General features: G+C 48.5%; 8 protein-coding genes across 8 annotated transcripts; 4 read left to right on the top strand and 4 right to left on the bottom strand.

The window, feature by feature from the left end:
* Positions 1-165: 165 nt before the first annotated feature.
* On the bottom strand, positions 166-864 carry CTRU02_201259 (uncharacterized protein; the record flags this gene model as incomplete). Its single annotated transcript, XM_036726290.1, has 1 exon — positions 166-864. One exon carries the CDS (start codon positions 862-864, stop codon positions 166-168), a length of 699 nt encoding a protein of 232 aa, XP_036581972.1.
* A 2,853-nt stretch (positions 865-3,717) lies between these two features.
* On the bottom strand, positions 3,718-5,164 carry CTRU02_201258 (putative CFEM domain-containing protein; the record flags this gene model as incomplete). The annotated part of the gene is made up of 5 exons (XM_070203817.1): positions 3,718-4,228; positions 4,285-4,744; positions 4,803-4,839; positions 4,905-4,930; positions 4,987-5,164. 5 exons carry the CDS (start codon positions 5,162-5,164, stop codon positions 3,718-3,720), a joined length of 1,212 nt encoding a protein of 403 aa, XP_070062399.1.
* A 2,049-nt stretch (positions 5,165-7,213) lies between these two features.
* CTRU02_201257 (uncharacterized protein) lies at positions 7,214-9,360 on the top strand (the record flags this gene model as incomplete). Its single annotated transcript, XM_070203816.1, has 4 exons — positions 7,214-7,310; positions 7,386-7,752; positions 7,810-8,212; positions 8,266-9,360. The coding sequence occupies 4 exons, from the start codon at positions 7,214-7,216 to the stop codon at positions 9,358-9,360; spliced, it is 1,962 nt and encodes a 653-aa protein (XP_070062398.1).
* A 2,649-nt stretch (positions 9,361-12,009) lies between these two features.
* Positions 12,010-12,836, top strand: CTRU02_201256 (uncharacterized protein; the record flags this gene model as incomplete). Its single annotated transcript, XM_036726287.1, has 4 exons — positions 12,010-12,165; positions 12,217-12,342; positions 12,395-12,743; positions 12,799-12,836. 4 exons carry the CDS (start codon positions 12,010-12,012, stop codon positions 12,834-12,836), a joined length of 669 nt encoding a protein of 222 aa, XP_036581969.1.
* Positions 12,837-14,359: 1,523 nt separating this feature from the next.
* On the top strand, positions 14,360-15,430 carry CTRU02_201255 (NAD dependent epimerase/dehydratase; the record flags this gene model as incomplete). The annotated part of the gene is made up of 1 exon (XM_036726286.1): positions 14,360-15,430. One exon carries the CDS (start codon positions 14,360-14,362, stop codon positions 15,428-15,430), a length of 1,071 nt encoding a protein of 356 aa, XP_036581968.1.
* A 1,971-nt stretch (positions 15,431-17,401) lies between these two features.
* Positions 17,402-18,294, bottom strand: CTRU02_201254 (GPI-anchored cupredoxin-like protein 3; the record flags this gene model as incomplete). Its single annotated transcript, XM_036726285.1, has 3 exons — positions 17,402-17,699; positions 17,750-18,107; positions 18,162-18,294. The coding sequence occupies 3 exons, from the start codon at positions 18,292-18,294 to the stop codon at positions 17,402-17,404; spliced, it is 789 nt and encodes a 262-aa protein (XP_036581967.1).
* Positions 18,295-22,166: 3,872 nt separating this feature from the next.
* Positions 22,167-23,071, top strand: CTRU02_201253 (uncharacterized protein; the record flags this gene model as incomplete). The annotated part of the gene is made up of 2 exons (XM_036726284.1): positions 22,167-22,677; positions 22,800-23,071. 2 exons carry the CDS (start codon positions 22,167-22,169, stop codon positions 23,069-23,071), a joined length of 783 nt encoding a protein of 260 aa, XP_036581966.1.
* Positions 23,072-23,748: 677 nt separating this feature from the next.
* CTRU02_201252 (cnpv019 ankyrin repeat protein) lies at positions 23,749-25,113 on the bottom strand (the record flags this gene model as incomplete). The annotated part of the gene is made up of 1 exon (XM_036726283.1): positions 23,749-25,113. One exon carries the CDS (start codon positions 25,111-25,113, stop codon positions 23,749-23,751), a length of 1,365 nt encoding a protein of 454 aa, XP_036581965.1.
* Between the last annotated feature and the right edge of the window lie 1,040 nt (positions 25,114-26,153).

The following is a 26,153-nucleotide window of genomic DNA, read 5'->3' as shown; positions in this document are numbered from 1 at the left end:
CACTGCACATCACTACGAAGCTTCAAAAGACGACGCAAATGTTGCATAGACTCAACTGATATATTTGGCATGCCCTCTTATGTAGATTTGAGTCTACTGTTGGAACCAAGACTACTCTTTTTCAAGGCACCGTCACTTGGGCTACCTACGATTACACACCACCACTTACCAAAAGCCTCTTCCTGGCCCGTCCTTCAAGTACCTGAGGCTGAATCCGTTCGCAGTGAAAACCAGCTCCGCAAGAGCCTCATGTATACGATGGTCTGACCAAATACTCATATCCCAGGGAATCAGAGTATTGCTCTGGATGGGCGAGACGGGCTCGATCAACTGCAACCGATACGTCTGTGCCTTGCCCCTGGCAATAAACGGGTTGATCCAAAGCTTGCAAGAAGCAATTACCATTTGACTCAAGTCTTTAAGGTGGTTGCGGAACTTTTCATCTTCGGCAGCGTTGGTGACCGTTTTAAGAAGCTGTTCCATGGGGTTCAGCGCGTTCGTGGCCATGTAACAGCCCCTGCCGTCTTGGCGACGGTTTGGCTCGAAGCATGAAATCAGAAGCTCGTAAGTCGCTATGCCGTATTTGACGGTGAATAGCGCCTCTAGCCGTTTTTCGAGATAGTGGTCGGGAACCGGGATGTTTTGGGCCCGCCAGGTATTGGTCATCATGGTGTCGGCCGGCGGGGTTGACATGCTGAACAGGATGGACTTGATGGTTGGCGTGTGGACTTGGCCATCGTTGGTGTTTGTGTGATTTACCGTGTTGTTGGTATCTTGAGCAAGCTGGTAACCGGTGCCTTGCTGTGGCATGTCAAGGTCAAGGTTTCTGGGGTGCCCCTCGTAGTTGGGAAGGTATCTCTCCATGGTGAGTCAGTAAAGGCTTGTAGTGTTGAAGATGTCGGCAGATGATGTGGGCGGCCTTCATGTTCTTGATTTTACGACTGGTTTGGTTTTATACCTTTCGAGAGGTGTTCTGTGTCGGTGAATGGTAGTTATGGGTAAATCACCCTCTGAAAGTCTGATCAAGGTGGGCAATTTGGTGGTGCACTGCGGACATGGCAAACCAAACTATCGTCCGAGTCCTTTGCCACATTCAATACAGAGCCTAGCAGTGAATTTGCTCACACAAACCTATCGTAGTTACGTTTTCCCCAAACAAAGTACTTTTCTTGGACCCACAACGATTCAAGTTATGGTGAAAAGGTGAGGTCATCGATGAGCTGCCCCTCAATTTGTCAACTCGTTTGGATTGAGCTTTAATGTCGGAAACACTGGGAAACTACACCGTCAACCTCCAACACCTCATCTTCACTTATAGGTCGTTTTCTTATGGCTTTGACAGCAATAGTATCAAGCTAACCCGCCTGGGAGCTGAATTGTACCTGGAATGGCGAACTATAGCAATTTCAGTGGATCGAAGAAAGAGATGGTCTCCCAAAAAGCTTATAAGGTGCAAACGATGAGGGCCAAACGTATTCTTGTCCAACACGTTCAGTCTTATCAAATAGCCTGATAAAACACTTCCTTTGGTGGACGATTTTCTAACCTCACTGACCTCATTTTCCTCAAGTGTCATTGTCCAATAAAACTGACAACCGATCTAGAACGGCAACCAAGCCCAAGATCAGTAAATACAAAGGATTTAATCATGGAATTTCTCAAAGTCTAAATCGTACAGTTGTAACATTAGTGGGGTTCATGTTCTTTGACGGATCGGTTGGATGATAGCGACTTGTTAGTAGACTTGGTACATGTCTGCGGCTCGACGGAGATGACAGGAGCATATCCTATTTATTCCAAGCACAATTTGCAGCCGGCGTCCTTAGAAGTAGACTTGAGAAGAACCCTAAGGGCCACAAGCTAAGGATAGTGGCAGTCAACTACCAATGACATGACCTGCGAGTATCCCAAAGCAGCAGGAGGCCTCGAATAAAAGCCACCAGAATAGGAATACTGTATTCCATGAAAAGTGCTCTGTACTATGAGGATTGAATGAGCATGTTGCTATATAGCAACTGAATGAAACCGCCGGTGTTTCATATCAAAGAAATTAAACAATATGAATATAGTAGACGTTGTTTTCAGAAATATCTGCTTTCGAGATATCATGATTTTTGGTGAATTCGTCGTAGGTCGCGTGTCGAGGTAGCTTGTTGGTACTACAATGTCAGAGCACCTCACTGAAATGCTGGTATGAACCAGATATAAACATTTTTATCCTTTCCTCAGTCCAAGGCCCGATTTAGTATTCATGTAGCACTGAATAAAGCCAAGCAACGATCGACACGCCAGATGTCTGAATCGAAATCAAATCGATACGATCTGGACGAGTGGGTTTGTTCCTGCAGAATCACAGATGCTCGAGCCTCATGGCGGTCACCTATAGGGGTAGGGCAAGATCGGTGGTAGCACTCGTTTGCGAACAACGGATCTTTGGATCCCCGTCTCCTCGGCAGTTTTGCGGCAACGGCGTGTGTACATCCAAAGCGAATGAAATATGCGCCTTATTATTGCAGAAAAGACATGCTTTCGGACCGTCAATTAAAAAAAGCGGGCGGTATAATATGTTTTCGCAAACGTAATGGTTCGGCAACCGCGAACTGTTGATCCGGCCAGTGAGCTCCATTTCCAGATAGTTCAGTTGGTCTGAAGAGAGTTCAGATTAGTTTACCAATTGCTCCATACCACACACAGCCTTCTGACCCTAGCTGCATAACTTCTAAATACCCTGGCCACCCAAAATAGAGTGCAATCGCTGAATTAAGTTTTCTAGGGTCCTCCCAATGCCACTCTGAGCGGGGCCGTGTCCTTGGTTGCGGTGAGCGCTGTCATTGCCTGTCAAAATTGGCTAATTCCTTCGCCCCAACTTTCACAGGAACCTTGCTCCCTGTCAAACGTTAATCACTTCCTCAAGGAGTCCTTCTTGCGGATTCTTCCATACGCCCATGATGAACTCTTTTTCAGCTGGAGGCCAAAAATCTGCACTAGACTGACGTGGAGTGCCCTTTTTTCCATGGACAACTTTTTGTTCATCCAAAGTTGCCGAAGCAAAGATCTTCATCCTTGACGTGACACACCGGAGCTGCCAACTCATTCTATTTTCCTAGGTCCTCTTTCAGATATCGACTGTATGACTACACACATGTCGCGTGCGCCTTTGGAGAAGTCGGCCTTGACCAAAGATTACGCGTCGACCCTGCTATGGCATCCACTGCGCGCCGGGGTTCAAAAGTTGACGCTAACAGGCACATCGCATCATAGTAAGGTTTCGAACAAATAAATAGCAAGGCCGAGTACAGGGGCTTTCAGCTAATAGGCACTATGAGGATTGATTAAAGTTAACTTCTGAACATCATGGAGTTGGTCCCGTTTTTGAAACAGGGCTTACGGGACCACTTATGGGGCATGTCCAGGAACACATAATGCTTTTACTCAACTGCCAGTCCGTTTAAAAGTCAAGATTCGTCAACGTATAAGGCAAAAGATGTAGCATCCGATCTAACTTTCGAAATAGAAAATATAGTTCATATTGTAAAGTGCTCGTCGCAGCTCATATTAAGGCGCAGAAACCCGCATGATAAATCATAATAATGGTGCCACTGACGAACATGCAAGCCTTGAATCCCGAAGATAACGCCCCACTCCTTTTGTGTTCCAGACTCCCCTTTTTGGCAGTATCTGCTTGAGAACCACTAAGCTCTGAAGGAAGCTGTTGTCCTAAAGAACAGTCTCTTTGGTTGGTGAATGAGAATTCTTGAAGTCGCTTGATGACCGGGATTCAGAAACGCTGGCATTTGATTCGTATTGAACTTTGACATTCGTCGTCCGCACGATACCGTTATATGTCATGATCTCTTCTTCCGAGCCTGTGGGAGAGAAACTTCGGATTTCTGTTCGGTGGGCTCGTGATCTCATGTCTTTGAGAGTTATGTCGTCGGCTCCTCGAGCATCTGTGTGGTCTCTCAAGCTGCTTGAACCGTACGTTGCGTAATAACCCGTCCCGGTCGTCTTCTTTGTCGTGCCACCGAACAACTTCGGCATCCAGCGGCGGAATAGCGGACGCAGTGCTGGGATACAAGCGGAGAAAATCGCCAAGTTTACTTCGACAGAAGAATACACAAGACCAATGTCGTGAGTAGTGTCCGTGCCAGGAGGAGGTGGATCAAAAAAGAGCTTATAAATGGAGATGACACGAATAACCGCGATGATTGTAACACTGTGTTCATGAATTGCATGAGCCTCGTTCAGAGCCGTTGAAAAGGGGGAAGATTGGGCTAAACTCACACTGCACCCATAAGAAAAACTCCTATCACGGCTGCTTTCGCCGCCCGAGGCATTTGGAGACCGAGGAAGATCCAGAACGGCAGGGCAAGTACGAGAATATCGGATAGAATGGTCAAGCATGAAGCAATGACGTGGAAGGAGTTATCGATACATTTCGTGTTAGGAAGGGCCCTCAGAGAAAAGTCCCAGTTGGCCTTTATAGGAATGCATTGAAACAGAGCCGTAAAAAAGATGGCAACGGCGTGACAAGCATTGAAGAGGTTCAACGCGTGAATCGACAGCCGCACCCCTCGCTTCTGGCCGCCTAGCCGCAGGAGGAACACCAAAACCGAAGCCTTGACGAGTGCCAGCACAGGGTTGTAGAACATCTGTACCAAGAAGTTCCACCATAGCGCTGCCACCATGGTGTGGCCCTTGGGCACATCAACGGCGTGCCATCCGAAATATCCTAGTTTGATGACTACATTCAAGTCAGTTGTAGTTGACACAGACGCGAGATACTGTGGACATAGACATACACATGTACAGTGGCGGAGTCATCAAGATTGCAAAAAGCTGTCGTCTGTTAGTAACAATGCCGCAACCATACCATATTGGCCCATGACGGGGACAGATCTTACCAAGCCCAACCCGCAAAGCCAGTCATCTGATGAGATCGAGATAAGCTTATGATCGACTTCATGGGAACTGACCAGAACTTACCCAGGCCCCATTGATGGGTACTAAGGCGACTGTATGCCCGCAGTCCGAATGTGCAAAGAGCCAAGGCGGGAAAGAAGAAGATGATGAAGATCGCAGTCTGTTGCAACGGAGGAGTCGGAATAGTCAAGACATCAGGATGCGGTGGTGGACCTTCCCGCGCAAACAGTTGGAACGACATTTGGGGCAACCCAACCTCCTGTTTGTCTGTCTGAAACGAATGAAAGGAGGCAATCGCTTCCAAAAAAGAAGATCCGGCAAGGCCCGAGAGCTTCTTGGGACAACCAAACCTCGGGTTGCTTGTACCGGCCCTGGGATGAGAGCTCGAAGAACTAGAACCAAAAACAGACCAAGATCGCCGTAACTCTTCGGGCTGCCGTACTCTCTTATGCAAAAACCCGTCGGAAACTGGCCAAGTCGACCTTCTTCCGTGCGTTGTTTGGACGCAAGATAAATTCACATTTGGACTGAATGTAAGCCAGCTTGCAGCCCAGGGAGGGCTTGGTGTAAAGCACAACCAAATAAACTTTCAGGCAGGGGCACAAAAACGATCAATCAGAGTTTTTTGCTAGCCAAAGAAAAAAATCCCCCTTCTGCTTTAAATCAGCATCTTCATCCATACAAAGATCTTTTTCCTAATTTGTTTGCTCGCCAATACTCGAATTCCCCGGAATAATGTTGCATACCAAGGATATCCAAGTCAGTGGTCTGACTCGGGTTAAGTGATTAACGGGGTAGTGCTCACACAGAAAAGGTACGCAAAGTGGTCTAAGATGAGCAAGAAGGAACTTTGGAGACGAAAACAACCCAAAATACCAGAGATTCAAGGTTCGAGGTTCCTGCAAAAACAGAGACATCCCGGGTATGCCGAGGCCATATGCAAGGAAGCGTTGGGGTTTCTCTGTAGGAGTTGGCTGGCCTGGTGCAACGGCGTGGAATGTTCCGAAACTCCTCCCGGTCGATTGGAACACCTGGCAGTAGTAACCGGCCTCGAGTTTGAGACAGCGCCCGATGCATTCACGGCTTAGACTCAGTTGGTTCCGATGACAAAGGGTCGAATCCGAATTCCACACCTCGAGACCGAGGGCACAGATGTAGATGGGTTTTGGAGGGTTCCACTTTACTACATAGTAAGTGTCGATATAATACTGGGCCCTGGGCCCTGGGCCTTGGATACGTGAACTTTAACTTTGTGAGTGCATTTTAGAACGACAAGGCGCCCTAGTAAGCACCCCATTTTGCCTTTTCAAGGCCGCCAAATGTCCCTATGGCTGATGTATCTAGAGCCTGGATGTCGCCATAGTAAAAGGCTTGGCAATCGGCAAGGGAATAAATCGAGCCCCTGAGAAGATGCAGAACCAACGGGACAATAGGGTCCGACGAGAGATTTGAAGTTAAATAGGGGCATTGCTCTCGTGGCAGAGCGGGATATCTCATTCACGTTGCTGCTCCTGCGATAAGATCTGCATAGTAGATAACAGCAATTATTATCCAAAGATGTTAACACTCTTTTGTGTTCCAACCTGTTTACGCAAATCAAACATAGTGTTCGTGGACTATAGGGAAACAACTATTGAATTAGAGTGCATCCCATCTATCCGTAAGCCAAAACAAACATGCGGCACGGTCGGGGCCTCTGAAAGGAACCACCCGCAGTGAACTGCCGCCGTTACCGTGGTCTGCCGACAGAAATCGCGGGTTGCTAGGGGGTTTATGTTGGGGGCTAGATCAATTAAATCCCACCCGCACTCTGCGCTACCAAGGCTTCGTATATCATGCATCCCTGCTAGGCTAAAGTGCCCCCTCCCCTCATCCACGGTTGGGGAGCGGAAAAATCGTCTTTGGGATGATCACCCTGTCTCTGCCCTTTAGTTGGCCGCCTTTTGGTAACGTTCCTTTGAGATGGAGTCTCAATTTGGGCATGCGGACATCAACTGCAGCTTTGGGTAGCCAAGTCCATATTCCCTCGTGGCAAGAGCGTGGATCCTGGACTGTTAAGATAGCATCATGCGGCTGATGTCCAATGGCTTGCGAATAACCACGTGTGTGGGGAGGGGTCAGTAGGGATTGACCCGAGACATTGCTGATCTTTGATAGGTATATATCCAAGGATAAACAGCACATCGGAAGGTGATCGTCTCTCTTTTTACTCTTTCCTCATCCCCCCTCTGAGCCAAGTCGAAAAGCTCCGTCCATCCTTTGACAAGCAGACCATCCCCATCTTGTCAGGATGCCTTCACTCGGACGAGCTCTGCTGCTGGCTGCGGCTATGCCGTTAGCCAGCTTCGTCAGTGCCCAGAAAATCGTTGTTGACGGAAAGACCGTTGGTGAGTGTTTTTCTATTGACTAGGGATTATATCTACTGTCATCTTGGGATGAAGCTTGGCTAACTTTATTCGCAGAGGCCAATGAGGTTACGGTTTCCCCCGCCGCCGAGGAGGTCGCAGCGGCCGATATCCCGGAGCAGGCCGTCGAGTTGACCGACGCCGTGCTGGCCAACCTCACCCAGCTCGAGTTGACCAACGTTTCGCTTTTTGCATTCCCCGACACTGAGGGTATACAGAAGCGCACCTTTCCCTTTAGCAAGTGCAAGACTTTCCCTGGCGACTGGCTCTACCCTAATGAGGCCGTCTGGAGGGTCTTCAATCTCCTTACTGGTAATGCTCTTATTAAGACTGTCCCTCTGGGTGCCGCATGCTACCAGGGCGAGCACTACGATGCCGACAAGTGCAAATTTTTAATTGACAACTGGTCCAAGTCTGATACCCAGTAAGTAGCCCGCAACTCTAATTCATTACAGATGTTTCATGCTGACACTCAACTTAGCGACGAGGACCCTACCTCTGTTATGTCCCCTCTCTACCAGGGTGCGACTTGCCAGCCACAGAACGCTGCCAACAACGGTACCTGCGAACTCGGCGGTTTCCCTCTTTACTCCGTCAAGGCTACGAATGTTGCCCAGATCCAGCTTGCCATCAACTTCGCGCGCAACCTCAACCTCCGTCTTGTCGTTCGTAACACTGGCCACGACTTCTTGGGCAAGAATACCGGTGCTGGTTCTTTGTCCATCTGGACCCACAACCTGAAGGGTATCAAGTTCATCAAGAAGTACAAGTCTGCCGGCGGCTACAAGGGTCCTGCTTTCAAGCTCGGCGCTGGTATCCAAGTCTCTGACCTGTACGAGGCAGCTGATAAAGAAGGCTACACTGCTGTTGGTGGAGAGTGCCACGTAAGTTACGCAACCAACGACTGCATACTTAATGTTTCTAAGCCTTCTTGCAGGGTGTTGGCGTTACTGGTGGTTACATTGCCGGCGGTGGCCACTCTCCCATGAGCCCCATCGCCGGTCTTGGATCTGACCAGGTATTGAGCGTTGACATCGTCACTCCTGACGGTCGCCACATCACCGCCGACGACAAGAACCACAAGGATCTTTTCTGGGCTGTCCGTGGCGGCGGTGGTGCCACCTGGGGTGTCGTCACTGCCATGACCGTCCGCGTCTACCCCAAGATGAAGTTCTCCGGTCTAACTTGGAGCATCAACACTGCCGAGAAGAACATCTCCAGCAACACCTTCTGGGCCGCCATGGAAGCTTACTGGCGTCGATTCCCCGAATTCGCCGACAAGAACAGCTACGGCTACTCCACCGTCTTCCCGGCTGGCGAGGGTGCCTACCTCTGGAGCATGCGTCCCTGGCTCGTCCCCGACTTATCCCTGAAAAAGTTCAAGAAGATGGTTGCTCCTTTGTTTGAGGAGTGGGCAGCTATCGGCTTCAACGTTGAGCCCGAGTACTTCGAGCACAACAACTTCTACGCCACCTGGAAAAACCACTTCCCCACTGAGAACGTCGGCACCGCCACCGTCCGCACCGCCTCTCGTCTAATTCCCAAGGCCAACTGGAAGGACGCTGCTCTTCTCAACGAGACCATTTCGACCCTCAAGAACATTGTCCTCGAGGGATCCGCGCTGATTCAATACAACATGAACCCCTCCGTTCCCAAGCGCACTACCGACAGCGCCGCCAACCCCGCATGGCGGGAGACCCTCATGTTCGCCATCATCGGTGGCGGTTGGGCGGCTGACGCCTCTGAGGAGGACATCAAGGCCACCAACGTTCGCATCACCCACGACTGGATGGAGCGTCTCCGCCAGATCACCCCAGGCAGCGGTGGCTACGGCAACGAGGGCGATGTCATGGAACCCGACTTCGGCCAAGCCTTCTTCGGCTCCAACTACCCCCGCTTGTACCAGCTGAAGCAGCAAATCGACCCCTGGGGAGTCTTCTACGCCCCCACTGCCGTTGGTAGTGAGGACTGGTACATCGCCCGCCAGCCTGACTGGCTCACTCTTCAAACCGACCGCCTCTGCCACAAATAAAACGCTACTTGGTTTCTACTTGCTGGAAGCGTAGGGATGGAAGCGGTTTGGAAAGCGGTGTTTTATGTAAATATGAAAACCTCACAGTCTTCGGACGCATATACTTTCTTATGTCTATATTCTTCAGAGCTTGGCCACACATGTATAATGGTGCCAGGTTTCTGATATTCCATAGTCAAATCATAATCTTGGCGATTCGAATACTAGTTTCGACCTGTTGTTCCATGATATCTTGTAACTCTGCATCTGCTTCAATCTGCAACTCTCTAAAATGTAATGCTGCCTGAACAAATAAGAAAAAAGACGCGATCATCAAGATAAGAGTTCGGCTTGGTTATGTTCACTTTACAAACATTTTGACATTCCCGTACGGATCCTCGCCACCCGGAACAAAATGAACAGGGCAAATGGCCATGACCAGTCCCTTCGTAAGTTTCTTGATCAACGTGGGACAGCCTAGGTATTTAGGTGGTCCGGATTATAGCTATCCGGAAGACCGTGATCGGCCCGTGAGCGGGGCCGATAACAGCGCACCGCGAAACATTCACATCTTTCGATATTGTAGGCCGTCACTGGACTACATGTAAACCCAATAAAACTAGAGTTACTCGAGTATTCAACAACGCAAATGTGCCTTCAACACATGTATCCTCCCCTAGGTCACCCACCAACCGCAGCCACACATGCTACACATAAATGGAAGCCTTGTAGGTTTCATAGCTCAGCCGCTCTAGAGTTCGCCTCAAAACACAAGCTTTTGCATCTCGACCACGTTTCAAAATATTTCGCCCAGCAACTAAGTCAGCCTTGAATAAGTGTGGCGATAACTAATCCAGCCCGAAGATACCGAGACCGGTGATTCAGCCAAACCTATTGAGGAGACTGTAATGTGTGGATTCTCAATGAATGGCTGGAGTGCGCAGCTAGGCTAGGCCGGTCTTGCTATAGATCAACTCCGTGCGTGGGCACGTGGGAAGCTGCTTCGAGTCTCCTCCTCTCACGAGACCCCCATGTCACCCACCTCATTTTTTGTAATGCTATACTGCTACATAAATAGAGGACACAATCTATACTTTCGGACAAGAGAAGGCTACCTTCAGTGGTTATGACAGGCTGCCGCGAGGATCCAACGGCATGCCACCAGGTGAACTAGGAATGACCAGTGGAAGAGGTTGAAAGATTTATAATGGCACGAAGGCTTAAACTATAAACGAAGGAACATTCAGCCGAAGTCTACTGATCTCAAAGCAAGTTGGAAACGAAGAAGGAGGAGATTCCGACTTGGGTGGCAGAAGAACCCCATACTTGCGTACGTACGGTTTCTGCCTGCCTGACCAAAAGGATTTCGCTACAAGGTTGTTCTGTGATTTGGTCTTTGTCAAACGCTCGAGGGTCCAACATAATGGCTAGGCCGAATCAGATGTCCCAGTAAAAACCTCCCTAGGATCAGTATAACGGCCAGGGCACCCCTGAACTCTTTTCAAGCTTACCCGAAAGTCGATCGCTCTTGGAGCCAATCAGTTCAAGCGCGCTGACTTTCAAAGACTAGCTTATCTCTTGTGCTATGTAGGATTCTGACCCATGATTTACCTTCTGGAAAGTTCCGTTGTAGGTTGAAGGACCGAGTCAATTCAGCTTCGTCAAGTGAAACCATCTCGCATTTATTATGCATCTTCAAAGTTGTCATTTGGCATTTCCAAAGAGAAGTGCAGCAAGGTCATCTCGAGACCATCAGCCGATCTACCCTCATAGAACATGAATGCTTTTGTGATTGTGAGACAAGGGCAAAAGTCGTCTCATCATTCCATGCCTTGTGATGCTCAAGGCGATTTCACAATGAACTGGGCGGAAGACTCGGCCGAAACTATGTGGATAAGAAGCCCAAATTTGGCAGGTGGCTTTCATGTCTAGCTTATCCAGCCCATATATTGACTGAATAAGGTAGAATAGGCTTCCGCCAAGTTTGCAGGGAAAACTGTATCTGTACGGCACAGATCTTGGTACCTCTACATAGATGTTTATTGAAAGTCCAACCACCCCGCCCATCCACCCTACCCCACATGGGGAAAAGAAGTTAGTGCGAGGAAATACTACCAGTTGTGACGAAGAAGCTGAGGCAAGATGGTTACAGGCAGCGTTAGCAATTTAGGAGATACCAGTATTCTTCAAAGTGTTCAACCTCGATACAGAGGTTCAGTAGAGTAGATAAGAGAACAAACTACAAGTTCACGAGCTTCTTTTGACTTCTTTTGACTCGATCTTTCTCTGTACCATATTCCTCTAGGATTAGAAGGTGTTGAAGGACCCTGCAACTTGGCACTCTGTACTTACCCGGAAACGGTTACCAAGTTGCCTTGGCTTAAGCAAGCGATCTCGAAAGTCCTTTTCTTTAAATTAGGTCCTTGCCAAAGTTCCTATTTTTTTCTATAATTTGTAAAAGTCTTTCCAGAGTCCTGGAACTTTCCGCTTATATCGTAGATTTAGGTTAGTGATGCGCGAATATTCAACTTCATCAAATAGTTCCTATGAAAGTATAAATACACCTCTATTTCTGACCTCAAAAGAAAGGATCTCGTAGACCAGTATCGTATACTCTTCTAACTACTCCATATCCTTCTATCCTTTCCACCCGTCTCCCCTGTTGCCAACATGCGCTCCGCTACTGTCCTCGGGTTTGTCGCTTCTGCCGCGGCTGCTGCTCTGGCCACCCCTTCCGGACTGCCCCAGCCCCTTGGCGAACTTGGCTGGGAAGGTGTCATTACTCCTGGTGGTCCGAAGGTCGAGGTCTGGGGCTCCAGCTTTGAGGTGACTATCTTGAATACGCGAATATAGTTCAAGCGATGTTAACTTTCCTAGGATATCCAAGCCAAGATCCAAGTAGAGCACCCTAAGTTCTCGATTTACACACATGAAGAGCAGGCCGCCCCCGAGACCTCCGCGGATCCTGCCGTCGTTGCTCGCAGCAAGCTCGAGCGTCGTTGGGTTAGTAGACTCTCTGAAACAAGAAATAACGAGCCTAATACAAATTTCTCAGGGACGACGCGTTTGCGACAACCGATTCGGAGTTGTTATGCCCTACTTTGCTGAGCAGGCTGCTAACAACTTGAGGAGAATCAATGGAAACTCGTGTAAGGCGAGGGCCCGTACTTGCATCCGTACACAGTGTGTCGGCGGTGCAGCTATTGGTATCTGCAACGACAACCATCACCAAATCGATGTTCCTTGCACTGGTGTTGCCGACATGGCCCGACACATCTACCAGAACTGCTGGGAGCTGGATACCGATTGCAAAGCTGGCAGAGGCTGCGAAGGCTCGAACCACGTTACCTTTGGTCAGCTTTTCTCCGACCACCACACTTGGAATGTGATCGTTGGCCAGTGCGGTAAGTGACAAACGTGCTTGTAGTTCTTGCAACTATCTGCTCACTACTTCAATAGGATACTTCGGTAACGGAGAGCGCCCCGTCAAGGCTTAGGCGACCAGTCCACAAGTACCAGACCAACCCGCTGTATATCACATGGGACGCTGAGACAGAAAGTTCCTGGTTGTGGTTGTCGTTATTTGCTCGTGAGACGGCATCTGGCTATGTCTCTGACTCAGTACTTTAAAAGTCTTGTATCTCTGCAATATCGCCATAGTAAAGTTGAGAACCTGGATTTAAGCTGGCTTGCCTGTGACTGCTGTGAAAACCGAATTCGAAAGACATGGAGTTGGTTTCTTCTATGATTCATTGATCTTTGAGGCTTAAGGTATTCGGTAGTGACATAAGTTCCAATGATCTTCTAGAGTGATATTGAAAAAGTTGAATCGGAGCAATTCAAAATCAACAACACTATGCCAAGTTATTGCTCGATAAGATCATGTATACAGCAGTCCAGATTCCAAAAGTAGACTTGGTGCGCGCTTAGAAACTTGTATACTTTGGTGATTTTTAGTGATAGACGCTTATTGCTTTTACGCACACAGAAGTACAACCAAGTGCCTGAAACAACAAGACTAGCAACGGAGGGGCAAACTTTCCCGAATGTTCTGCGAATGCCACCACGTTAAACAGGCAATATATATTCACAAATGCTTTTGAAACTAGAACTGCCACATAGACTATCTACCAACCTGTTATACAACAACTTTGACTAGGCGTTAAGATTTGTTTTGCGATGATAACGAATCAATGTAATTTGCCAAAAATAATCAAGTTAATGTAACATAGGCTTCTAAAACTTTAAATGTTTAAAGTATGTTTAAACTTCAGCAAAGGTCACTCATTTACTGAGAGGCTTTTGGTAATACTGTGTCTGAGATAATGCAGGACGGCCTACTTTAGTTATCTGGGGGATAGCAAGTTGGAAGATAATCGAGATGTCTGCTGTTGTAGGTCGAGACAAGCGGGGCTGCTGATGAATATGCACGAAACATTCAGATCTCTTGATTTAATAGGCTACTACTACGATGGATGTAAGCCACGGTAAACCTAGAATTGCTCCGTGCTTAGCAATCAGTCGTCCGATCTCCGATAACGTAAAGAGGAATCCGGAATTCGTATTCCACCAGGGTTATCCATCAATCCTGCCAACATGAACCCCGTGGCGAAAAGGATGGTGCTGAATCAGTAATGGCCATTCAGTGCCTCCTGAAACGATTTACTTCCTGGTTGCATGAACCCATCCGCTGCAATGCGGCCCGAGCTGGTGGCTCAAGACGTCAACAATTGATTGTTCTCTTACTTGCGCTGTAAGGCAGACAGATACCAGCGATCCTTTGCTGCAAGATTACAAAAGACAACCAATCCTCCATAAAAACAGTGGGCAAATTATCTCGCCATTCCTGTCTACCCCACAGAGCCACCAAAGGATTCTACTGATGTAAGCAGTCAACGTTATCTGCATTACGATCCTTCAGTGTAACCCCCAGCAAAGCCAGAGACAAGGTATAAAAGTCGACACTGGAAGCACAAAAATGACCAAGAAAAAGCCCCACCAAACCCAGTGTCAATATTCGATGGCGCCCAAAACTGTTTTTGTCACCGGCGCAAACGGCTATATCGGCAATGCTGTTGCCCGCGCATTTGTGGCAGCCGGATGGACGACTTACGGGCTCGTACGATCGCTTTCTGCGGCAACAGCTCTCGCCCAGGAGGAAATAATCCCGGTAATTGGTGCTATTGACGATCTTTCTGCTCACGCCAACATCCAGAGCCATCTTCCATCAACTCTTGATGCGATTGTCTCAACTACGGAGTACGTTTTGGACTATGTCCCGCACTTCAACAATACGATCCAGCTCCTGCGTACTCTAGGAGAAGCCAGCTCGTCAGCCGGGTGTAGGCCTCGAGTAATATTCACCAGCGGATGCAAGGATTATGGTATCGGTCCTCACTACCATGGAGCTCCCGATCTTGCGCCGCACACGGAAGAGTCTCCAATCAACACCATTCCGTTACTCGCCAACCGTGCCAAATATGCCAAGACAATTTTTGACCACGCCGATGTCTTTTCTCCCGTCTTGGTCAGACCCACCAATGTATATGGTCGCAGCTCCAGTTTCTACAAAGCCTTCTTCGACGTCGCCGCCAAAACCGCCGCAGAAGGAAAGCCGCTATTGCTACCTACGTCCCCAAATACCATCATCCACGCACTTCATGTTGACGACTGTGGCGAAGCCTACGTCGCCATCGCATCCCATTCTGACAAAGAAGAAATTGAAGGACAAGTTTTCAACATCTCTGCTCAGAGATATGAGACCGTTGATGAAGTGGCGCATGCGCTTGTAAAGGAGTATGGAATCAAGGGCGGGTTGAAATATGTCGATGCGGCAGAGTTGAAAGACGGCGAGAATCCTTGGCCTGCGGGAATTGTTGATTTTCCGCAGTGGACGGATTCTACAAAACTTACTCGTGTGACAGGGTGGAAACACCATCGCCCTTTGTTCTCCGAGGCTCTGCATGTGTATCGCATTGCGTGTGATGCTGCCAAGGCCGCCGGGCATGAGAACATTAAGAGAATTGATGGGTATTTGCAGGCGTGGACGAAATCTGAAGCGAATTCTTCTTCTCGAAAGCAAGAAGTGTAGAAAATGATGGCTTATGTTTAGAGCCTGTTCCTGGACGAATAAAGAGAGCCTCTTTTGTCTATTTCTAGTTGCAATAGAACCATAATACAATGAACTGAATACCCAATTATACATTAGGGATCAAATAAGGTAAATATTGGTTTGTTTTCCGGATTGCATGATGAGGTGGACTGGTTGTTCGCTCCAGTTCGTCGTTCACATGATCAGCGAACCGGAAGTCCTGAATACGCTGTGAAAGAAATGCTTTACAGATTAACATCATACACAAGAACAATCGCAAAAAATAAACGCTTGAAAGCAAGTACTTAGGGATTTTTAGAATCAGGATTGCAGTCTTCGATATGAAGTATGCAAGCAAACTCATGGTGTGGGTGCAATATGGGTTGTTACTTGACAAAGCGATGCAATAACAAATCCGGAATGGTGTAATGGTCAACATTTGACGCTCTCATACGAGGGCTCCGTCAGGCTCGGGGTTCAATTCCCCGTTCCGGAATTTCCTTTTGCTAATTTTGCGCATGGATATTTGTTCAGCAGACACCCACAAAGAGTGGACAGCTTAGGAACGAGCTAGTCATGATTGAATCCACACGATACATATTTTGCATGTTAATATCAACTTATTGATGATTATATTTTTTTTTGTTAATACATTAGAACTAAACAACAGTATTTTGATAATAGTATCTTGAATCTTGGCCCAAAAACTATTCGCTAGAGCCTCTTTACTCAGAAACTTGTACCTAGTTTCCAATATCAAGCACCTTTAGGAAAGAGGTACAACATCATGACTCAAGAACAGCACATGCAATCAATGGGAGCTAAATTTTCACTCAATTGAAATCATGCCCAGGTTGACTTCAATCTATCAGATTGAAATTTCATCTGATACATAAACTGGCAAAACTACATTGACATCCTCCACGAAACAAATAAATCAACACCGCTTGCTGTGCGCTTATCTCGACATAGGATTGAACTCAACTTCAGCATTAATGAGAGCTATTTCCTATGATTCTAGGCTTTGCTACATGCGAAAGTTGTAACAAGTCTTCCAACAAAAGAACTTCAATTCTCTTGGGTCTGAAATTCTAGCTTCTTCGGCTCACCTTTGCAAGTATTAGGGTTTGTCACAGTCATAATTGTAAAGAGGACTTGTACACTCGCATAGAAAGTCAGGACAGCCCCAAGTAGATGCAAATATTTGCATCGTGGCTGCCCCTTATGCCATGCAAAGAATTGAGAATGGCCTTCAAGAGTCAGGACACGGACTTTCATAGACGCTACTTACATATCCCCAAGGCGAGGTAGTTTATCATACAACGTATACAGAGAGACCGTTCAACAAAACATTGAATGCGCCTACTGGCTTGTTAGGCAGCAAGTATCTTGGTTAGCATACCAGTTAATAGGCAACATGGTTATGCCGCAGGCGAAACCCACTCCCTCCAACGATGTCAAGTGTTAAGATTTCAATCAGTCTAAGCTGGCCTGAAAATATGAATCTTGATGACGATTTCTGGGAAAGCGAACATTCTAATCTTGTGCGCGCTACTTTTACAAGTTGCTGCCAACAGTCGTTGTGGTTGTTGCAATGGAGCAGGGTCCCCTTCAAACTTATCGATGCCGAAAAGAGATTAATTGTACAGGTGTAGGCGCAGGTAATACATGCGAACCTATGAGAATGTGTAGTCTCACTATCACATATGAAACTCAACGGGCGGAGCCAGCCGTTCTGTCCATCTGCAAGACAACTATCTTCACAGCACACTATTATCTAAATGATGCACTTATGGTATGGATAGTATACAAAATTGATATTAGATACAGATGGATTATTTTCAATCAGCTATGAATGCAGCCTAGCTGCAAACTGCCTCTGTTAACAAGCAAAGTCATGCAATCGCTGAGACGTACATGCACTTTGACTGAGCTTTCCAGCGCAACAAATCGTCAAAACACTCGTGTGGTTTAGGCCGCCGGAGCCGGCTCGGCGGGTTTACCTTCCGCGGGAGCTGCAGGAGCCGCAGGGGCCGCCGGAGCTTCGGCAGGAGGAGCAGCTGGGGCAGCAGGAGCGGCCGGAGCCGCTGCAGGAGGGGCTCCACCACCGCCGCCGCCGCCGCCGCCCTCCTTCGCCGGTGCAGGAACAAAGGCGGCATTCGCAAGAGGAATCTGACCAACAGCTCCACCCACAACCGTTTTTCCGTCGACGTTATCTTTGGCAGCCGCAGCGAGCTTCGAGTATTGAATGACCTGTTGCGCATTGGTACTAATCATATATTAGTTTGGTTCGGTGGCAGATAGCTTTTGGTTACTTACGGGTTGATGACCATCACCTGGCCCTCTTGGCAATGAGGTCCCGTGGCGCAGTACAAGAACATGGGCTCTGTACTTGTGATTGGCATGTTGAAAGTTCCGACCATCGCCTGTCCGTCCTGGAATGGGATATGTCCGCTGTGGATAGCCGTGGCGACAGTTCCTTGCAGTGGCTGGCATGCGGCGTTCTCGGCGCTCTGGGTGACGGTGTGGTTTCCATTGCTGAATTGAAATTGTACGACATCGCCGACCTGCGCCGTGATCAAGTTCGGTACGAAGGTATCCTGAGGTCCGCCAACCACCACGGGGATAAGCTGGTTGCCCTGGGGAGTGGCTGGAGGTGCCGCTGCTTGTCTTCTAACTATTTCATATTGTCAGTCGTCATTCCGGACTTGATACTTTTGCGAATCCTCACTCCTGAAGGGCCTATGCGGAACGCCTCCGACAACGGTTCCATCTGCTGGAAAAGGGTCTCTCTTGACAAGTGGTTGAGGCATTGCGCTGACAGTGGCTGCCGCCATCAAGGCCCAGGCGGAAAGAACCCTCATGTTGGAGATAGTAGCTGGTTTGATGGACTAAAGGGAAATTGAGTGAGTGACTAAAATGGACACTGCACAGCAGTGACTTTGCCTCTTGGAAAAAATTAAAAGGTAAATGACAGTAAATGCCGTTTAAGGAAGGATGACGGCTTGTCCTCACTAGGAGGTACGAAATTGAGAGAAAGAAGTGAAGATGAAGAGACAAGAGTGTCAAGACCCAGAGTCAAGTAACTCTAAATTTTGAATTATATTAGTTGCGGAGGAGGGCACATATTTGCATCCGAAAAATCTCGAAGCCAAGACCCAAGAAGCATTTTTTTTCACGGAGACGAGTTAGTAATGAATGATGAATTGCCGATACAGGGGAAAGAGGGGCTGTTCACTGCAGAGTCAAGACATCCCAAGTCGAACGAACTCTCTTGGCGGTTCAGGCTTGACATCACTGAGGCTCGTGTTGCCAAGATGTCTGATAATGTTCCGTGATGGTTTGAGGCTCCATTAAACGATTCCTCTTCGGGCAATCAGAGCCTCACAGGATGGGAGGCGATCTGGCGGGAGATCATGTCGATTGGATCGTCGCCCATCCCTTCTCCCCACTGGGCATCATGGGATGGCGTAAGTCGACGTTTCCGAGTTGAGATGTCAGTGGGGCCGATGTGGGCGGATGGATTCCGACAAGGAGAGCTCTCGCGCACTTTTGGCGTTTCAAGTCGACTTCAGAACATCCTTTTCGGCCTATGTTACGACCCCCTTCAACCCAAAAGACCCCCAGCAAGTCATAGCTTGGTGGTGTGGAGGAGTGTCCACCCTTGAGGCTGCGACGGCTTGTCAGTAGGTCATTGACAGGCTACTGACAGTTTCTTCTTCGGATTGTCCAGTCGGCAGTAGTGTTCGGCAGTGGGCCAAGGCTCGAGAATGTCCGCTTAGTCAGTTCGGTTGACGGGTGAAACAACGAGGGATGAGACGGGACATTTTCAAGATCCATGCTTCGGTAACATTCCGGAGCGCGCGGGCGCCTTTTTCACGTAATAAATGCTCCGCGGCCCTCGCCAATTGTTGAAGGCTCGTCAAAAGTTGAAAAACGTCGGCATGGCCCAGGAGGATTTTGTGAAAGATCGACGACTAACGCGTATCAACCACCTGGCTCCCAGTGTTGGTTCTCTCCAGATATACGAAGCCACTGCATCCACCATCCACACTTGCGACGAGGCAGTGCTCTTGTCGACTCAAAACGAGCTTCCTCCTAAAGTCTGGACGGCTTCTGTATGTCGCTTCTGCCCCACCCCTTCATCCGCCAAGGAACCCATTGCTCTTGGTAAAACCTCGGACTTTTTGCTCGGCATTAGCTCCAATGCCTTGGTGGCCATCTTTGGCTGGGCCAGGAATATCCTGCGACACGCAAAGCCCGGCAGAACTCAGGTAGGCAGAGCTTCATCGCATAAATCAATCTTTCGAAAACAAAATCCGCGACGGCAAGGTTTTGCACACGATGATAAGGTGTACCGTGGTACCGATTTTAGCCTACACCGCTCCGACAGCCAACATGGTTCGCTTCACCCGCATGTAGAGTTTTGCAGAATGGTGGAGTTGCTTTCTTGGTCTATAATGACCGAACTCATGGCATCGCAATAGACGATAACACCATCATCTCAAGCGAGCCACAGGTGCAGATAAGGCAATCGGTTTAACAAAGTTGGAAAGACGAAGTTGATATCCTGCTTAGTTCTTATCGCACATCCCTATAACTGCACTTATCTAACGGTGAATACTAAAGACACGAAGTCAAAGATTAATTGTCTCGACCTCTGCAACATCTTGACCTTGGATACTGGGGAGAAAGGCGAAGAGAACGCCCGTAAGCGAATACCGGACACAATTAGTGCATTCAAATACTGCAAGTTCCTTTGCCATTACTAAGGTTCATGAGTCCGTGTGCCAGACGGCACACCTGACGTAATCTTCTCTGTTGCATTAAGACCTACCTTGCGTAGAACTTTGGTTGCAGTCAGTATCTCCAGGACTTCTCCGGGGACGTCGCGTCACGTCAACCGATGAGAGGGGTTCAATGCCTTGTTTCTTTCGAACTCATTACCCAGCATGGCCTTTGTTAGTCGATGTGTTCAGGTGTTCACCCGTGCTATACCCATCCCATCCTAACCAAATGCTTCAACATCTACCTAGTGTCCGCCACATACTTCGGCATTGGGTAAAACAATGCGGGTGTAGTGTAGGGCACCTAAAACACCCACCGTTAGCTGCCACATGGTTTACAGCAATGAGCTTCCGACGAAGAACCGCGAGCCCACCTTTTGATGACAGGTTTCTACCAGGACCCTGCTGCGTCGGCATAATATTCAACCTCTACGTTGTACTATTATGTGTGAACAGACGTCAGCATGTCAATTTGGTGGGCGGCGTCAGCCGATAGCGCCCAATCACTTCATATCGCCAATGAAACACATTTCCTGGCACGTGGGGTTTCGATGAACTAGAGAATGGTACCTGTTACAGCCTAGTAACAAATGACGGGATGAAATGCGGCTCTTGACGAAGTAAGACAGAGACATGATCCACGTAGTCAATTAGGCACTTTCAATGCAACACTTCCTTGTACATAAAATTTGCCCAGCTTAACCTGTAAGCCCTGTGTCGGGCCCACGTGGAACATACGTAGATAGCGTCACAAAGTTAATGATTGTGGTCGCGTCCTGGGTGCCACTTTTGGGTAGCCTAGGCAGTCTGTTCTTATTACCCCAAGACATCTAGGCTAACTGCATCCACTAACAGATTATACTCGCGAGAGTATCATATGTCAAGCCAAAGTATTGTGGTTAGGCTGCAAAAATATAACAAAGCAGGTAAAGTAGTAGTATAGCATAGCAGTAACAATATTTACAGAGAAACCTAGCTATCTCTGGACCACTCTCGGCTACAGCCTTTCCTTTACCATACTCTGCAATGTGCCACCGGGTTATAAGATACCCCGAGTCCTAAAGAGAGCAAACGGCTAGAAGACGCGTCTGTGATTCATTCTTCTTCAATGCCAGGTTATCCTGCATCGGGTCGCAAAGCTTGGGACTGACAGCGGCTCTTGTGAGCTAAGAGGCCCTGGCGGCATTCTTGCAGCCGTACATTGACCCAAACCCACCTTATCGGAGAGTTCGTTCTTTAATAGCAGGATAGGAAAACGCTAGCCATCAATTACCCGACCTTCAGCCACATTCGTCAAGGGCGTGACGTGAGTATGTTTTGTTGCTCTAGAATTACCATGTCCCGAGCGGGTGGTTTGCCCTACGAAAAGGATCGCACCAGGCACTAGTAGATCGCTTCTCTACATTCTCTCCCAAGCACTTGATCAGGCGCATCAGGAGGGGGGGGGGGGGGTTCATGACATTAACAAGCAGTTAGAATGCTAATAAATAAGTGAGCATTTTGATGTCTTTCATTTTGTCTTATTTGCGTATTTCTAGGTGGTGGGTGGCGTCCACGCTTGAATCACGTTATTACATTGCTCCAAATAGCTTCAAACTCGAGCAATATGCGCCTGGAATGCGCCAAGTCAAGATTCTTGTTGTCATTTGTATACCTCCCCCACCAGTACAACAGGTCCAACGTTGTAAAAAAACTCCTCGTCGAAAACCTGCCGTTCAATTTCAGCGAGCTTGAGGTTCATCTATTCAACGTACATCGTTTGACTCTTGCGTTGTGCTCCCAGCTTCCTCTTTTAAATAATACACCACTTACCATCTCTTGAAAGGTCTTGAAACGATGATCACTAGGTCGATATCCCTCGTTCTAACCTGCACTGTTGGTCTATTTTCGACAATCGCCTGCGCAGCTCAGGTTGCACCGGGCCAGAACAAATATTTACACTATGCCCCATGATTCCCGTCAACTTTAACGAAGTCTTTTTTGTGCAGAACGAGCCTACAGCGAACGGCAACAACTTCAACTGCCAGGATCACTGCTATACCCTCAGTGCTGCCTTCGCCGTGATAGGGAACGACATCGGGCAGAGGTGCCATTGCTCTGCCCCTAGACCAATAGGTGATACCAGCGTCCCGAACGTAATCGTTCTAGATCCGCCGGCTTTTCCCGATTTAAGTATATGCAACGTGCCCTGCATTGCTCAACCGAGCTACTTTTGCGGCGGAAATTACGAAGGAGATGTCATGTATTATGTCTACGGCGAGGAACCCCTCGCATTCAATGTAGCGCCTCGCACTACTACCACAAGCACCTCTCAGTCGTCCACCACTGCCGTCACTACAACGTCTGTCACTACCACTAGCTCCACGAGCAGTTCGGTGGAGTCTAGTACTTCCACCTCTTCATCGACCTTGGCCAATGAGTCTACGACGTCAAGTAGCACGATAGGAACCACGACTTCGAGTACGTCGAGTTCGTCAAGTTCGTCGGGCACAGTCAGCAGCTCTAGCACTAGTTACAGCACTTCTACTATATTGGGAACAACAACTTTTACCGGCAGTACTAGCATTTCCATCACCAGCCAGATTTCCAGTTCAACTACTGGGACATCGTCCAGCGTATCTGCCTCGTCTGGAACAATAGTTTCAAGTTCGCCCAACACATCCAGTCCGGCTATTGGGGGCGGGGAAGTACCCTCGCCCAGTATCTTAGCGGGCTCCAGCTCCAGCCTTACACTATCCCCTACAGCAATCTCATCATCTATCGCCCCGATAAGCTCCATTTCCACCACAGTATTGAGCCCCAGTACATCTATCCTTGCATCGTCCACTTCTCTCACTTCTACAATTACTACTGAGAGCTTAGTTGGTATTCCGATCGTCTTTACCATTCTACCCGGTATTCCTCAACCACCAGCAGCGTCAACAAATATTTAACGAGAACATGTGGAGAGTTTAACATGAAAAGAGTTTTTGGAGCTAATCAACCCCAGAAAGTAGAAATGTATAATATAGAAAGAAAGAACACATGATAATTCTCCTTATCAGTTTAAGAAGCCGTATTCATATTTGCTTCCCCTCTGTAAGACATACAATTAAAGCTTAATTAACCGCATACTAGAGAGCAAATGGAGGTTCATTACAGCCAAGAACAAAGGCTTTTTAGGCCTACTTTGGTATTATAAATACGGTCTGAGATTATTTATATCATCCAGGGGCTCTTCTCACTAGTATTGCAGCGCCGGCAGAAGTAGCAGCCCTAGGCAGGTTTTCGCTACTCCAGCGGGATGAAATGTCATGGAACATCACGCCCACAACCTTCGCGTCACCATCTAATAACTTACATATAGTTAAGATTATACGATAAGGCCTTCAAACACAGTCGTAAATTCTGGGTCGACTTGTATCAAACTTCATTGGCCAGAGAAGACTGCAAGGATGATGGGGCTTAGTAATGTGACCTCGGTACGCATAAGAATGCACAGTGAGCCAACGTTTCATCATTCAGATGATTGATTGTTCTTCTATCACCAACTCACTCCTTGGACACGTTTTTACGCCTTCTCTTGACCCCCTCCACTATTGGAACTAAAGGATTTTCCCGCACTCCTTCGGGAGCCGCAGGTGGGACATCTGTGTCGTACGAAGTCCTGTCGCCCGACTCGCAGAGATACGACACGTACTCTGAAACCCTCATCGCGTCCCAAACTGTCCCCGCATCTTTGGCTGCAATGGCAAAAGCATCAAGATTCAAAACTGGCTTCTTTATCCTCGGATCAGCCCCGCGCTCCAGAAGAAATTCAGCGACGTCCCACATCTTCTGAGCCACTGCACTCGTCAGCGCTGTACCTCCTCCATACGTAACAGCGTTGATGTCCGTGCCGTAAAGGAGGAGCATGTCAATGAGCTGGCGCCATTGCGCATCGTCCTCTTTCGTGTGACCATCAGTATATGCTTGTTCAGTATCGGCAGCCAGGTGGTCTCGATGAAGGTGGATGACCCGTTGGAGCGGATGAGCATAGGCCGGATTAGCACCATGCTCAAGTAGCATCTTTACTACTCCAAAGCTCCTCTTATCTACGGCGCGGTCCAGCGCCAATCCCGATGTCCGGTCCATGGGAGGAGCCGCCCTATATCCCCAGTCCGCTGTCCTATTGTCCGCAAAGGGCGCAAGGTCCGGGTCAGCGCCATTCTCCAGGAGAAACCGCGTAACACTCTCGCTGCCAAGGCAATGGTTTAACGCTACTCTGAACCGGCCGTCGGGGCTGGGGACCTGTTGATTAGGATGGTATCCATATCGGGCACTGAGTTCGAAAAGAGGCAGTGAGAGCGCACGGCATGCAGCAACAATAACCGCAGCGTGGGGTCGCGCCCCCTCCTCGAGTAAATAACGCGCAACGTCGAGTTGGTTGCCCCTCGCGGCGCAGGCTAGGCCGTCCTGGAAACTGATATGTCGCAGCGAGCCTGCTGAGACCCCTTGCCTGACAACGTCGAGGGAGCCTTCTTCACATGCCACCAAGAATGGCCTCAGTTCAGAATTCTGATAGTCGCCTGGTCGTCGCGTGTCGAGCCAGTGGCTTGACTTTTCCAGAGGCGGCGGCAAGGGGTCAAGGCCGAGTTGCACGAAGCAGCCTTCGAGATCACGGCGTAGGGGTGCGCGCTTAGTCTCCGACCGGTCCTCTTTACGAGACATGATCTCCTCAAAAGACTCCTCATCATCTTGGGTCCAATCTTTGCCCAGTCTTCTTCGTTTGTTGAGAAGTTCCAAGCGGGCTTCGTCTTCCTCGTTGCGCTCTAGAGACGTTTTCGAGAACTCGGTCCATGCCTCGACTGAATACTTTGTACTGGGAGGACTGGAGCCGCGAAAGCGACCGTGACGGGAACGATAGATTGCCGGCATGCCGATTGTATCTTTTTCGTTCGTTTTCAACGTGACAATCGGTTGAAATGTGTATGTGCATGGTGATTGAATGAATCTTGATTATAGGGTCTCTTGTACTGGAGGTCTTCATTCCGACCCGCATGTGCAAAAGCCACGTTATGTATTTACTGAGACATAACTTGGCATTGTATGGCTGTTGCCTGATTGCTAAATTGTGTATAGGATCAACATTCACAACGGCCGATCAGGTTAGGTAGACACGAATAGAACAGTCACAATGTCTTGATTGGAACTTTGGCAACACCCGATGAATGCGGCGAAGTAAATGCAGGCAACTATGACCCAATGACGTCCTTGGTCTGGATAATATGTTACATTAGATCTCAATCAACGCCGTAAGCCTGCAGATACACTTACAACAAGCCTGCAGCTGAAGGATTGACCGCCGAGACCTCTTGCGGATGAATGCTGCACAATTTTGCCCTTTGGTCGACAGCCTGTATTTCGCCTAGCTTCTCCAGCTCATGTTACCCCATGTAGTAGCTGAAACTGAGCAGGCAGGCTAGCAATATAGTAATTGCGTGAAATTGTATGACTTTCTTTGAAAACTTGTTAACTTTGATCCTTCAAAGTCTCGGGCCCAGAACTTCGGAGCTATCGGTGTCTGCCTTTCAGACGATCTGCCGGGATACATGAGTCCTGCCAGTGCAAGGGATCCGCCATATCATGCCAGGACTACAGACGACTCCGGGACCAATTACGCCTGGACAATCATGTGGGACTTCGACTGTACTGCCGATGGTAACACTCAGAGCCTTGCACTGCCGTTGGGTGAGGGCAAGGCGAACTGCATCGATATTATGAGATGGAACTACGACAATTGTGAGTATCGCCTTCCAGAACTGCTTCCACGGAGTTGAAGACTGACTCGGTACTTTGCAGGCACGGGTAACGGCGGTGTAGGCGGCCGAACGAAGGTTGGCTGTCTCATGTACGACTTCACAGGCGGTAGAGGATAACAGGGAGTGTTGCTGAGACATTGCAACTTCTCTAAATGG

The sequence above is a fragment of the Colletotrichum truncatum genome, assembly GCF_014235925.2.
Source record: "Colletotrichum truncatum strain CMES1059 chromosome Unknown Contig_0001, whole genome shotgun sequence".
NCBI classification, from domain to species: domain Eukaryota; kingdom Fungi; phylum Ascomycota; class Sordariomycetes; order Glomerellales; family Glomerellaceae; genus Colletotrichum; species Colletotrichum truncatum.
The sequence above is the reverse complement of the archived record's forward strand: the minus strand, read 5'-3'. Positions and strand labels throughout refer to the sequence as shown.